Source organism: Acipenser ruthenus, chromosome 44 (assembly GCF_902713425.1).
Source record: "Acipenser ruthenus chromosome 44, fAciRut3.2 maternal haplotype, whole genome shotgun sequence".
Taxonomy (NCBI): domain Eukaryota; kingdom Metazoa; phylum Chordata; class Actinopteri; order Acipenseriformes; family Acipenseridae; genus Acipenser; species Acipenser ruthenus.
Genome location: NC_081232.1, coordinates 9,619,422 through 9,634,939, shown reverse-complemented (window position 1 = coordinate 9,634,939; position 15,518 = coordinate 9,619,422). Strand labels below are relative to the sequence as shown.

At 39.6% G+C, this 15,518-nt stretch overlaps 1 protein-coding gene across 1 annotated transcript; it reads right to left on the bottom strand.

The window, feature by feature from the left end:
* Window positions 1-6,194: 6,194 nt before the first annotated feature.
* On the bottom strand, window positions 6,195-9,203 carry LOC117970423 (cardiotrophin-2-like). Its single transcript, XM_034918211.2, has 2 exons — window positions 9,111-9,203; window positions 6,195-6,656 (listed from the first exon to the last, which is right to left on the bottom strand). The coding sequence occupies exons 1-2, from the start codon at window positions 9,201-9,203 to the stop codon at window positions 6,195-6,197; spliced, it is 555 nt and encodes a 184-aa protein (XP_034774102.2).
* Between the last annotated feature and the right edge of the window lie 6,315 nt (window positions 9,204-15,518).

The window sequence follows — 15,518 nt, the reverse complement described above, 5'->3', positions numbered from 1 at the left end:
GATAATAATCGAATTATTAAATTTACAAATCCCATTCGGTTAATGTATTATTTCATTTTTTAAATTGCACTGCCAAGACATTGAATAAAACACCCAAATTCGAATGCCTACCTATTTATTTATTTATTTATTTATTTATTTATTAATTTATGGTTACTATGACGTAAATCCCAACATGCAAGTAAATTAACGTCCTATTGGAAGTGACTCTGTATATAATGCACAGTTCACAGCCTGCCTCTGTAAAGAGCTTTGAGATGGTGGACCACTATGAATGGAGCTATATAAAATTATTATTATTATTATTATTATTATTATTATTATTATTATTATTATCCTATTTAAAACACCTTTGAAAAAACTGGCACACAGAAAACACAACGCAGGTAGTGTGGAGATATTTCTTGGCCTAAGATCTACAAACCAACACATGTAAATAAATACGGTAGACAATTTTTTTATAAAAATCTAATTTAAAAACCATACGTCTTCGCGTTAGCTTATTTTTTAATATAGAGAACGAAGAGCGCTTACCAGCTTTACAGAACTGTATTGTATAAAGCTCCTATACGTACATCAGTTGCGAATTAGCAGTTTCTGTTTTACAAACTTATCATCTTTTAAGGATGTTTGGTTTTTAGTTTAGAAATGCTAAAATAAAGGTATTAAACGAGCTGACAAAATTACAACAACCGTCGTTTTTCGGTCGAAACGTTTGTCACCGGACGCATTGTGGTCCTTTTGTCGTTTCTAAATTCAGCATCACTGAGGGTGTGTAATTCATACGGATGTGTGTTTGGGGTTTACAAAACAGAGATGTAAAACTTAGCAAAGTGGTCAATGTTTTGAGATCTTATCTGAACGGAGGGGACTCGCTTCCCTTTGGGGAGTAATTTAAAAGATAAACATCTGGGCCTCTGGACACGACGCTTCGTTTCCTTTCCCTCCTCGGCCGTTTATTTTATCTCTGTCCTCTTGTTTTTAAGTGGGCTTTCTTCATTGCTCCCTAAGGCTAGACCAAAAAAAACAAAAACCAGAACAAACAAACAAACAAAACACATATCTGAATCTGTGTAGGGTTATTCGATTTGGGCTTCGAATCTGATTCTGACCAATTCTACAATCAACGTAAACCGAATTTTATACAGTATGAAAACTCTCAGAGGAGAGGGAGGGAGAGAGAGAGAGAGAGAGGGAGAGAGAGAGAGAGAGAGAGAGAGAGAGAGAGAGAGGGGGGGAGAGAGAGAGAGGGAGAGGGAGGGAGGGAGAGAGAGGGAGAGAGAGAGAGAGAGGAGGGAGGGAGAGGGAGAGAGAGAGAGAGAGAGGGGGGAGAGAGGAGGTTGAGGGAGGGAGGGGAGGGAGAGAGAGATGGAGAGGGAGAGGGAGAGGGAGGAAGAGAGAGAGAGGGGAGAGAGGGGGGAGAGAGAAGGAGAGAGAGGGAGAGGGGGAGAGGGAGAGAGAGGGAGGGAGAGAGGGAGGTTGAGGGAGAGGAGAGGGAGAGAGAGGGAGAGGGGGGAGAGGGAGAGGAGGGAGAGGGAGAGGGAGGGAGAGGAGAGAGGGAGGGAGAGGGAGGGAGAGGGAGAGAGAAAGAGGGAGGGAGTCCATTTCATATTGGACAACGCTTTATTTGAACACATGACAATTCATACAGAGTTATGAATATAATATAAATATAAATATGCAGTTATCAGGCTAATATATATATATATATAATGATGTTTTTTTTTTTTAATGCTCGTTTGAAATATAGCCTTATTGTTACCATTGCATATTCCCTCATTGTTTTTTTTAAAAACTGAAACAAAATTAAAACATGCAACATCTGGAAAAACAAAACAAAAAAAACGGTTCCTTAGCACGACATAAATCTGTGATGTAGACCTGTAGCTATTTTTAACAGCACGGTCCTGCAAAAGAACCGCCTAATGAAGAACCGTGGCCAAATATGGGCGGCAGTGTGGAGTAGTGGTTAGGGCTCTGGACTCTTGACCGGAGGGGCGTGGGTTCAATCCCAGGTGGGGGGACACTGCTGCTGTACCCTTGAGCAAGGTACTTTACCTAGATTGCTCCAGTAAAAACCCAACTGTATAAATGGGGAATTGTAAGTAAAAATACTGTGATCTCTGTATAATGCGATATCTTGTAACAATTGTAAGTCGCCCTGGATAAGAGCGTCTGCTAAATAATAATATAATTAAAAACAAATTAATTTAATTAATTCTGGGCTCTGCGTGACTTCAGGGCGATTATTTGAGAACCCCCCCGGGGGGGGGGTTATTGACTCGCAGCTTTCGGAATAGGACTCTTAAGTAAACACAATTGTCGCTTTTAGCTGCGTCTAATCAGCAGAGAGATTAGGGAAGGCCTAAAACGGACCTAATTCGGGTCAATAAACATCATACATTAATTTATAATAATATTGTCTGAAGCTTTAGCCGTGTTATTAATAAGCATTTAATAAGCCACGGCCGGGAAATGAAAAAAAAAAATGTAAATAAAAATAACGCTCTAACAAATATACGGTCCCTGGTCGTGACGTCACCGTCCAGCCCCCTTAAGAACTCCCCCCCCCCTTCTTCCCTCCCCCACAATATGTGTTTGAAAAGTGTCACAAATACGTGTTTTAAAGTGAAACACTCGGTCTTACAGTGCTGGGAAACTGAATTAATTGAGAAACCGCAACGTCAGATCTAATGCCTTTTGATGTTGACCGCTTGACCTTTTAAAACCAGCAAGGGGGGAAAACCAGATTAAAAAAGGCGACAAGGGTCCGATCCATCTCCGATGCAATGACTGCTGTACCAGTGGCGAGAAAATTACTCCCTGGAGTTCACAAACTGCTCCGCTTGCGTTGCGCCATACCGGAGACCACAGCACAGCGATTTACGATCAAAAATTGACGCAGAAAAGACTTGATGTTGTGGGTATAACCCTCGCCTGACAGATAGAAACTCAACTGCATCGGAATTCGCACAGAGAAATACAAAAGACAGGATATTGTGTTTCATATAACCATGTGAAGTATTGTAGTGAGTAATTTACCATCGAATAATGTATTCCATCCGTAAATATGGTGATAGTATAGGCTCCTAGGGCAGCGGTGTGGAGTAGTGGTCAGGGCTCTGGACTCTTGACCGGAGGGTTGTGGGTTCAATCCCAGGTGGGGGGGACACTGCTGCTGTACCCTTGAGCAAGGTACTTTACCTAGATTGCTCCAGTAAAAACCCAACTGTATAAATGGGGAATTGTATGTAAAAATAATGTGATATCTTGTAACAATTGTAAGTCGCCCTGGATAAGGGCATCTGCTAAGAAATAAATAATAATAATAATTATATATATATATATATATATATATATATATATATATATATATATATATATTTAAATAACTCGTTTTAAAACGACAGTTTTCACAAGATTAAAAGTTTTATATAAAAACATTTCACCATTTAAATACACCCCTTCACAAATAATATTGTAAATGTACTTAATAATAATAATAATAATAATAATAATAATACAGGATAGTGACTTTTTCACAGTCTTTAATATATAATTCTTCAGAATGTTTTTCATTAACACGTGTAAAATATGACAAAAATATAGTAATTGCATAAACCATTGTACATTTTTAATTAGTGCATTAACAATTAATGCTCTATAAAAGTGCATATTTTGTTTTTCCACTCCACAAACCACAAGGTACATATATTATTAGAATTAAATAAGATACATTCTTTAAAACTTAAATATTAAAAATAAATTCATTCAAATGTCGGTAATATTTATTTATTTGTTTGATCCTTCCCCCCTCGTGTTTTTATTAAGAGTAGCTCTGTGTCGATTCTATATTAATTTATATCAATATCTACCTTTAAATTTACTTTGAACTTGCCTGGAAAACTCTAACTGCCCAGCACTGAGCACACTTTTCTACTCAAACCAAACCCAAACATATATTACCTTTCAACTGTTGTTATTAATTAGTCATTTAGCACGGGAGTCTTATTCCCATCCCTGTGATGATAACCAGCATTCTTCCTACAAGGATTTAAAGAAGACTCCCGTTACATAGATGTTTGATCCAGTCCTGGTTTTACTATGGGTTTAAATCAGACACACCTGAGCTTGTTAGCTAGACACACTGGGGGCTGATCAAGCTGGTAGTAAAACCTGGAATGGATCTAACTCCTGTGGAACAGGGGTCTGATTCCCATCCCTGTGATGATAAACAGCATTATTATTGCATGGATGGAAACAAGACTCCCGTTACATAGAAGTTTGATCCATTCCTGGTTTTACTTCAGCACTGACTGCCTGTTGATACTGGACGTCTATTGCATTAATGATAATTATTGATTTAACTTGTGATCGATTTATGGTACTGGCATTACTGGAACACCTTCCTCAAAACAGGGAAATCAGGGACAGGGCTAGCAACCCCATTCTCCATACAGGTTTAGAAAAACTGGTGACCGCATATCGGAGCAAAATAAGACAGACTCACGACTCTTTAGGACTGACGTCATTGGATACAGAACCCTGTCTGTCTGTCTGTGTGTCTGTCTGTGTGTGTATCTGTCTGTGTGTGTCTCTCTGTCTGGTGTGTGTATCTGTCTGTCCGTCTGTGTGTCTGTCTGTCTGGTGTGTGTATCTGTCTGTCTGTCTGTCCGTCTGTGTGTCTGTCTGTGTGTGTGTGTCTGTCTGTCTGTCTGTGTGTGTATCTGTCTGTGTGTGTCTCTCTGTCTGTCTGTCTGTGTGTCTGTCTGTCTGTCTGTCTGTCCGTCTGTGTGTCTGTCTGTGTGTCTGTCTGTCTGTCTGTCTGTGTGTGTATCTGTCTGTGTGTGTCTCTCTGTCTGTCTGTCTGTGTGTCTGTCTGTCTGTGTGTGTATCTGTCTGTGTGTGTCTCTCTGTCTGTCTGTCTGTGTGTCTGTCTGTCTGGTGTGTGTATCTGTCTGTGTGTCTGTCCGTCTGTGTGTCTGTCTGTCTGTGTGTCTGTCTGTGTGTGTATCTGTCTGTGTGTGTCTCTCTGTCTGTCTGTCTGGTGTGTGTATCTGTCTGGTGTGTGTATCTGTCTGTGTGTCTGTGTGTCTGTCTGTCTGTCTGTCCGTCTGTGTGTCTGTCTGTGTGTATCTGTCTGTGTGTGTCTCTCTGTCTGTCTGTCTGTGTGTCTGTCTGTCTGGTGTGTGTATCTGTCTGGTGTGTGTATCTGTCTGTGTGTCTGTGTGTCTGTCTGTCTGTCCGTCTGTGTGTCTGTCTGTGTGTCTCTCTGTCTGTCTGTCTGTGTGTCTGTCTGTCTGGTGTGTGTATCTGTCTGTCTGTCTGTCCGTCTGTGTGTCTGTCTGTCTGTGTGTCTGTCTGTGTGTGTATCTGTCTGTGTGTGTCTCTCTGTCTGTCCGTCTGTGTGTCTGTCTGTGTGTCTCTCTGTCTGTCTGTCTGTGTGTCTGTCTGTCTGGTGTGTGTATCTGTCTGTGTGTCTGTGTGTCTGTCTGTCTGTCTGTCCGTCTGTGTGTCTGTCTGTGTGTGTATCTGTCTGTGTGTGTCTCTCTGTCTGTCTGTCTGTGTGTCTGTCTGTCTGGTGTGTGTATCTGTCTGGTGTGTGTATCTGTGTCTGTCTGTCTGTCTGTCCGTCTGTGTGTCTGTCTGTGTGTATCTGTCTGTGTGTGTCTCTCTATCTGTGTGTCTGTCCGTCTGTCCGTCTGTCCGTCTGTGTGTCTGTGTGTCTGTCTGTCTGTCTCTCTGTCTGTCTGTCAGAAATTATTTCACGTGCGTGTGAGAGGCGTATGTCTCTTTCCAAATGTATATCCTGACTATTTATTTATTTATTTATTTATTTATTTATTTATTTAGTTCAGTTCAATTTTTACTGTACCTGTATTTCAATCATTTTAAATCTTAAACTCATTTGAAGATTCTACCGCCCCCTGTCTAATAATGACGATATCTAACTGTGGTATGTCTTTTTTTTTTTTTTGTTTTGTTTTTTTAATAAATATAAAAAGCGGTACAATACATAAATAAATAAATAAATAAATAAATAAATAAATAATCCTATTCTTAGTTTTTTTTCTGACCGAAGTATCCTATCAATATTATAAAACAAAACAAAAAAAGTCCTAAATAATAAATCCAGCAATAAATAAATAACCTCTGCTGCACTGCCCCAATAAATTAAATTAAATTAAAAAAAATTATTGCCGGTGCTTCTTTTTTAAAAACGTTAAATCCCTCACGGTCCGCTCAAGCCAGTTGGTCAGTCCCAGACAAACGGCGTATCCCCGGATTTTCCTTTCCCAATCCGAAGCGCTCAGCGAGCCCGCGGGAAGCCGGTCTACCGCCACCTCGGGGATTGTCAACCCCAGGCCGGTCATTAAACCGGCGAGTTTCCCGACTAGCATCCGAATTCGGCTGTGGGTTTTCCGCAGTAACTTCAACAAGTCCAGCGCCGTGGGGTTTAAGGCGGTTTGGTCGTCCGTGACCAGCCGTAGGAATTCGATATAAGCGCTGTAAGCCTTGAAATTTTCCCCGAGGCGCTCTTCGACGCTCTGTTGTCGCCAAGCGCAGAATGAAGCGGCGGCGACGGGCAGGCCGGTCAACTGCAGACCGTGGTCGGAGAGGCCGCGATCGCTGAATGGACTGCCTTGGTACTTGTGCTGCGGAGAGCCGGGAAGAGACACAGAAATATACGTTAATATTACTAATAATAATAATAATAATAATAATAATAATAATAATAATAATAATAATAATAATAATAAATACATTAATTTAATATAATTTTAAAACCCACATGCATTTAATACAAATGTGGCCCACACTAAACAAACAAACAAAAAAATAAAAAAACACTAAAGTTATTAAAATATATACAATACATATTTTATAACTTTTATTTTACAAAACTAGAACCGGGACAAATTGAAAATGGGCTAAAATTGGCTATTATTATTATTATTATTATTATTATTATTATTATTATTATTATTATTATTATTGTCCAGTGATAATGTTACTATTGCTAATAAGAGGTCATAAAATAGATTTTTTTTTTTTTTAAACTGCTTAGCTCTCCTTTAAGGAGTCTTTAAAGCGGGATCGGTGACAAGGCTGCTAGTGTTAATAAGAGGTAATTATTATTATTATTATTATTATTATTATTATTATTATTATTATTATTATTATTAATAATGACACATTTTATGCATTTTATTGTATTACAGTGCCGTTTACAGATTGCAAATAATAACACTAAAATACAATAGCATGCACGCGTCTTTAATGGGTGCAGAAATTCAGCTACTGCTCATAGTAATGGAGGTATGAAAGTTGGTTATAAGTTTATGACTCGCGTCAGTAATAGGGAACCCAGTACGAGATCAATACTAATTGCATTGATCTCGTAGTACTAATAGGAGGCTGTGTGGTCCAGTGGTTAAAGAAAAGGGCTTGTAACCAGGAGGTCCCCGGTTCAAATCCCACCTCAGCCACTGACTCATTGTGTGACCCTGAGCAAGTCACTTCACCTCCTTGTGCTCCGTCTTTCGGGTGAGACGTAGTTGTAAGTGACTCTGCAGCTGATGCATAGTTCACACACCCTAGTCTCTGTAAGTCGCCTTGGATAAAGGCGTCTGCTAAATAAACAAAATTATATATACTTGATAACATGCATTTAAAAATCCAATTTCTGTGTGACTGATTTGAAGCGATCGATATGCTTCAGTGGAATCTAAATCGAGTTTTAAATCAAACTGATTCATCTTGTGAAATAATGGATTTATTAAAATGATTGGCTGTACTGTTACTTCATAAAAAAGGGATTCCCCTTTCGAACACTTCCTTAGCGCGTCATAAGGTATAGTGACGTCATTCCTACTGGTACTAGTCTGGCGATTTTAATGAATGAAACACGATCTCAGAATTTCCAGCGACCGGAGATCCTTGTGGGCAGCCCAGGAATGTTAGATTTCATGAGACCTTCAATAAGAGACGAACAGGCGCGTCACTCTCACAATGTAGCTTTTGTTTGTTTTATTATTATTATTTTTTTTAAATGTGACTTTTACTTAAGGAAATGGAAAATCTGAAGCAATCTTTTTTTTTTTTTTAATCAGTAGCATCCTCCTAATATTTAACTCGTATCCGTTGTTTAATATCCTATTACGTGTCTTCTATGTGGCAATTGAAATAGTTTTGCAATTCGTGTAGAAGGAAAGGAGAAGCAACCGCCGTACGAAAAAAAAAAAAATGAAACTTTTAGGCGTCTCTGTGATCCTTATAAAAGTTTATAATTTAACATCGTTTCTATGGCTGTACTTCGCATTTACCGTAGTTTACCCTGTTTTTATCTTTACCCACCTCTCTGTGCTTTACAATGCTTCCCTATGCTTTACCAGACCTCTCTGTGCTTTACAATGCTTCCCTATGCTTTACCAGACCTCTCTGTGCTTTACAATGCTTCCCTATGCTTTACCAGACCTCTCTGTGCTTTACAATGCTTCCCTATGCTTTACCAGACCTCTGTGCTTCACAATGCTTCCCTATGCTTTACCAGACCTCTCTGTGCTTTACAATGCTTCCCTATGCTTTACCAGACCTCTCTGTGCTTTACAATGCTTCCCTATGCTTTACCAGACCTCTCTGTGCTTTACAATGCTTCCCTAGGCATTACCAGACCTCTCTGTGCTTTACAATGCTTCCCTATGCTTTACCAGACCTCTCTGTGCTTTACAATGCTTCCCTATGCTTTACCAGACCTCTCTGCGCTTTACAGTGCTTCCCTATGCTTTACCAGACCTCTCTGTGCTTTACAATGCTTCCCTATGCTTTACCAGACCTCTCTGTGCTTTACAATGCTTCCCTATGCTTTACCAGACCTCTCTGTGCTTTACAATGCTTCCCTATGCTTTACCAGACCTCTCTGTGCTTTACAATGCTTCCCTATGCTTTACCAGACCTCTCTGTGCTTTACAATGCTTCCCTATGCTTTACCAGACCTCTCTGTGCTTTACAATGCTTCCCTATGCTTTATCAGACCTCTCTGTGCTTTACAATGCTTCCCTATGCTTTACCATGCTTTCAATGTGCTTTGAATGGTCTGTCAAACTTACGTATGTTGTGAGGAGCTGTGCCGTGTTGGTTCGCAGTAAGACTGCGAGGGAGTAGGTCTGGGAGATTGAAGTAACGGACAGAGGCGCCGACATCGATTCAGAGAAGAGCGAGAGCGCCAGGGAACAGAACATGACTGAACGGACAGGAGAAATGAACGGATTAAACACAAGTTTGAAATAGTCTTGCATTGCAACCCTGTACTGCGCTATAATAATAATAATAATAATAATAATAATAATAATAATAATAATGCACATATCCAGAATTCTTCTTAATCTATTTTTAGTCGCAACGCCTCACAGCTCTATACCTGTTGTACATAGCAGTGAAACGCACTTCCTTCGCCGGCCAGTAGATGGCAGCACAAAGCACTTTGCCCCCACTCGTCTCGGCCAGTGTAGTCTATCGGACAGAAATTGTTATTATTATTATTATTATTATTATTATTATTATTATTATTATTATTATTATTATTTATTTCTTAGCAGACGACCTTATCCAGGGCGACTTACAATTGTTACAAGATATCACATTATTTTTTACATACAATTACCCATTTATACAGTTGGGTTTTTACTGAAGCAATCTATTATTATTATTATTATTATTATTATTATTATTATTATTATTATTATTATTTATTTCTTAGCAGACGCCCTTATCCAGGGCGACTTACAATTGTTACAAGATATCACATTATTTTTACATACAATTCCCCATTTATACAGTTGGGTTTTTACTGGAGCAATCTAGGTAAAGTACCTTGCTCAAGGGTACAGCAGCAGTGTCCCCCCCCCCCCCCCCCACCTGGGATTGAACCCACGACCCTCCGGTCAAGAGTCCAGAGCCCTAACCACTACCCAGTCTGCCCATAACGGGACCAGCAATCCCAGTCCGGTTCCAGCAATCAAACCGCCCAACTTACCTAAACACCCAGGCATTTTTTTCTGTTTCTCAACAACAGGTAAAATAAAGAACAGATAAGAGTCTCAGTTAGGGGTTGAAGTTCCGATCCACGAGGCTGGACTGCACTACACAGAGTGCATATGATGTATGTCCCGTTTAGTGCTGGATGAGATGCAATCGCTGCCTCATCTCATTCTCTGCCCAACATGCTGTCTGGTGCTTATTTAGACGTATTACCTGCAAGGTGACACATGCAGTAACAATTCCCCCCCCCCCCCCCCCCCCCCCCCCCACCTCTGGGGTCCAAGAAAGTTTAAGGGAAACTTTTTTTTTTTTTTGATTTCCTTTCTGGTACTGTATCGTTAAGGATCAATACATACATTTGATAAGAATCGTTTCCCAAAACTCTGCTGTAATGTTTTTTGAAAGAAATACCCTGGATTGATTATTTTTAAAAATATTTTTTACATTTTTATTTTTTGTTATCTCCCGGCTCTGTACCGAACATCGTCCCGGTGGGGTTTATATCAAGGAACTTTATTTAAACACTCTCCCTTGTGGAATCCGACTTTTCTTTTCCGTGGCTCGGCCCTAATCGTGGAGAAATCGGCCCGACCTTTACTTTGAAGTCCAGTTCGTTCCAGATGACCCCCGGCCGATTCTGCTTGAGTAACTGACACGTGGTCAAGGGCACTGACCGATACTTTTACAAGAGCCGCTCCGTATGCGTTTGTAAGCGGCCACCTCTGAGCGTGTGGAGCGCGTGTTTTATTTTCCCCACGCACTTTTGCTGTATCGTCCACCAGCGAAGTGGATATTAATACATCGAATCTGCACTCTCACTCTCAGCGATGTTATAAGTGTAGCTACTGCTAAAATAGCTTCATACAGCTATAGCCAGAAGTTTCGCATCCTCCTTTCTATACAGAATTAACTAATTCGGCTTCATAAAGTCGAATGTAAACCTGCTGAATAATGTTCCCTTGTTAACATATTGAATTCCACCCCCTCTATATAGAATGAACTCCCTCAGCTTCATAGAGTCCAATGAAAGCTGCTGAATAATGTTCCCTTGTTAACATATTGAATTCCACACCCTCTATATAGAATGAACTGCCTCAGCTTCATAGAGTCCAATGAAAGCTGCTGAATAATGTTCCCTTGTTAACATATTGAATTCCACACCCTCTATATAGAATGAACTCCCTCAGCTTCATAGAGTCCAGTGAAAGCTGCTGAATAATGTTCCCTTGTTAACATATTGAATTCCACCCCCTCTATATAGAATGAACTCCCTCAGCTTCATAGAGTCCAATGAAAGCTGCTGAATAATGTTCCCTTGTTAACATATTGAATTCCACACCCTCTATATAGAATGAACTCCCTCAGCTTCATAGAGTCCAATGAAAGCTGCTGAATAATGTTCCCTTGTTAACATATTGAATTCCACCCCCTCTATATAGAATGAACTCCCTCAGCTTCATAGAGTCCAATGAAAGCTGCTGAATAATGTTCCCTTGTTAACATATTGAATTCCACCCCCTCTATATAGAATGAACTCCCTCAGCTTCATAGAGTCCAATGAAAGCTGCTGAATAATGTTCCCTTGTTAACATATTGAATTCCATACCCTCTATATAGAATGAACTCCCTCAGCTTCATAGAGTCCAATGAAAGCTGCTGAATAATGTTTCCTTGTTAACATATTGAATTGCACACCCTCTATATAGAATGAACTCCCTCAGCTTCATAGAGTCCAGTGAAAGCTGCTGAATAATGTTTCCTTGTTAACATATTGAATTGCACACCCTCTATATAGAATGAACTCCCTCAGCTTCATAGAGTCCAATGAAAGCTGCTGAATAATGTTCCCTTGTTAACATATTGAATTCCACCCCCTCTATATAGAATGAACTCCCTCAGCTTCATAGAGTCCAATGAAAGCTGCTGAATAATGTTCCCTTGTTAACATATTGAATTCCACACCCTCTATATAGAATGAACTCGCTCAGCTTCATAGAGTCCAATGAAAGCTGCTGAATAATGTTCCCTTGTTAACATATTGAATTACACACCCTCTATATAGAATGAACTCCCTCAGCTTCATAGAGTCCAATGAAAGCTGCTGAATAATGTTCCCTTGTTAACATATTGAATTCCACACCCTCTATATAGAATGAACTCCCTCAGCTTCATAGAGTCCAATGAAAGCTGCTGAATAATGTTCCCCTGTTAACATATTGAATTCCACACCCTCTATATAGAATGAACTCCCTCAGCTTCATAGAGTCCAATGAAAGCTGCTGAATAATGTTCCCTTGTTAACATATTGAATTCCACCCCCTCTATATAGAATGAACTCCCTCAGCTTCATAGAGTCCAATGAAAGCTGCTGAATAATGTTCCCTTGTTAACATATTGAATTCCACACCCTCTATATAGAATGAACTCCCTCAGCTTCATAGAGTCCAATGAAAGCTGCTGAATAATGTTCCCTTGTTAACATATTGAATTCCACACCCTCTATATAGAATGAACTCCCTCAGCTTCATAGAGTCCAATGAAAGCTGCTGAATAATGTTCCCTTGTTAACATATTGAATTCCACCCCCTCTATATAGAATGAACTCCCTCAGCTTCATAGAGTCCAGTGAAAGCTGCTGAATAATGTTCCCTTGTTAACATATTGAATTCCACACCCTCTATATAGAATGAACTCCCTCAGCTTCATAGAGTCCAATGAAAGCTGCTGAATAATGTTCCCTTGTTAACATATTGAATTACACCCCCTCTATATAGAATGAACTCCCTCAGCTTCATAGAGTCCAATGAAAGCTGCTGAATAATGTTCCCTTGTTAACATATTGAATTCCACACCCTCTATATAGAATGAACTCACTCAGCTTCATAGAGTCCAGTGAAAGCTGCTGAATAATGTTCCCTTGTTAACATATTGAATTACACACCCTCTATATAGAATGAACTCCCTCAGCTTCATAGAGTCCAATGAAAGCTGCTGAATAATGTTCCCTTGTTAACATATTGAATTCCACACCCTCTATATAGAATGAACTCCCTCAGCTTCATAGAGTCCAGTGAAAGCTGCTGAATAATGTTCCCTTGTTAACATATTGAATTCCACCCCCTCTATATAGAATGAACTCCCTCAGCTTCATAGAGTCCAATGAAAGCTGCTGAATAATGTTCCCTTGTTAACATATTGAATTACACACCCTCTATATAGAATGAACTCCCTCAGCTTCATAGAGTCCAATGAAAGCTGCTGAATAATGTTCCCTTGTTAACATATTGAATTCCACACCCTCTATATAGAATGAACTCCCTCAGCTTCATAGAGTCCAATGAAAGCTGCTGAATAATGTTCCCTTGTTAACATATTGAATTCCACACCCAGCGCTTTGGAGTTTTCCCAGATACTTAACGGAAAAACTGACTGGAAAAAATGTGACATTTCGAAATCTAACATGAAATACTTACTGTACTGCGATTATGGCTTCCGGTAGACTTTTTTTTTTTCTTTTTCTGGCAATATCATTTTGTAGTTTCTGTAATTACACAATTGTGTGTTTTACACAGCAGTATGCCCACAGTGTTCTTTGTTCTTTGCTGGCAGTACAGTAGCTGTGCACTAGATGGCGCTGGTGCTGCAAATTTAACTTTGGCTGATGTAGCCTGTATTATGTACGTCTGTGGCAGCTTCTGAACTCATAGTTCCCGTGTTTGTATTTTTGCTTGTATTTGTGGAAAACACATGGATTTTTAGATAGCGGAAGAATGTTGTATGATTTTATAAAAAGGTGAGTGGTCCTGCATATCAGCAGTGTGGAGTAGTGGTTAGGGCTCTGGACTCTTGACCGGAGGGTCATGGGTTCAATCCCCGGTGGAGACACTGCTGCTATACCCTTGAGCAAGGTACTTTACCTAGATTGCTCCAGTAAAAACCCAACTGTATAAATGGGGAATTGTATGTAAAAATAATGTGATATCTTGTAAGTCGCCCTGGATAAGGGCATCTGCTAAGAAATAAATTATTATTATTATATCAGTGTTGTGTTCCTAAATCTGAAGCTACCGGAACGACACTAAAATATACATCTTCTTATAAGCAAGAGTTACCACACCAACTCCAGTTTCATTCACGTATTGAACTTCTAGTAACACATGTAACTGACAACGCATTGATTTCAATTCTACAATTATTTCCACAAAAGTGTCAGAAGGGTTTGTTGTGTGTGTGTGTGTGTCAGTGTGTGTGTATGTGTGTGTCTGTGCGCGTGTGTCTGTGTGTGTGTGTGTGTGTGTGTGTGTGTGTCTCTGTGTGTGTGTGTGTGTGTGTCCTGTGTCTCCTCACTCAGACCCCTCGCTTACTCAATACCCTGGTATCCCTGAATAAGATAACCGTCTCCTTTTAAAAAAATATACCAAGGATTTTTATTTTTTTCAAACTTTGTTTATTGGTTTTTACAAATGAACAAGTTAGACAATGACAAACAAACAATTGTTACATTCAATTATAATAGAAGACAGAAGGAAAAAGAGAGAGAGAGAGAGAGAGAGAGAGAGAGAGAGAGAGAGAAAGAGAGGCACGGAGAAGGACAGAAAGGAGAAAGGGAAGGAGATGAAGGGAGAAAGGGAAGAGGGTGAGGGAGGGAGAAGGAAGGAAGAAGAGAGGGAGAAAGGGAGGGTGAAAGAGGTCAGAGAGGGAAGGTGAAGGATAAGGAGAGAGTGAAATGTTTTAGTAATGTTTAGCTCATATATATATGACACTTAATTCTTCTCTACCTCCTCTACGCTCCCCTGCCTCCAGAGCCCGCTCCTTCTCCACCCTCGCCCCGCAGTGGTGGAATGACCTTCCTACAGATGTCAGGACTGCCCAGTCCCTGACCACCTTCCGGCGCCTCCTCAAGACTCACCTCTTCAGACAGCACCTTAGAAACTCCTCTTTTCCCTCTGGACACTTTATCACTATTCCTTAAATGCTCTTTACTTGCTCTTATCTGCTCCCTATTTTACTGCATTTAATCCTGTACTTTAGAGTACTGTAATCTGTCACAAGTGTCATTTAATCTGTAGTATTTTGTATTTAATTATATCCTGATGCAACTATCACTGACACTGTTATCTGCTCCGTTATTGAATCGTATTTTGTCATATACTTGTACTTGCTAGAACCAAAGTCATTGTATTTTATCTTGCTCTTAATTGTATTAATACTTGTGATTCTTGAAATGTATTTTTGTTTACGACTGTAAGTCGCCCTGGATAAGGTTGTCTGCTAAGAAATAAATACTACTACTACTACTACTACTACTAATAATAATAATAATAATAATAATAATAATAATAATAATAATAATAATAATAATAATAATAATTGTTGCATTGAATTGAATTGAAGCTTTAAAGAAAAAAACAATGAAACAAACTCCTCTCTTTAAAATCCTGGTGTAAAATCAAAAGGGAGGGTGGTTTTAGTTTTGA

Bases quoted from the DNA above. Each gene is read 5' to 3' on its own strand.
- LOC117970423 (XM_034918211.2), bottom strand. From the start codon at position 9,203: ATGTCGGCGCCTCTGTCCGTTACTTCAATCTCCCAGACCTACTCCCTC. The intron at 6,657-9,110 runs GTAAGTTTGACA...GGCTCTCCGCAG, and splicing joins CACAGCTCCTCACAACATAC to CACAAGTACCAAGGCAGTCC.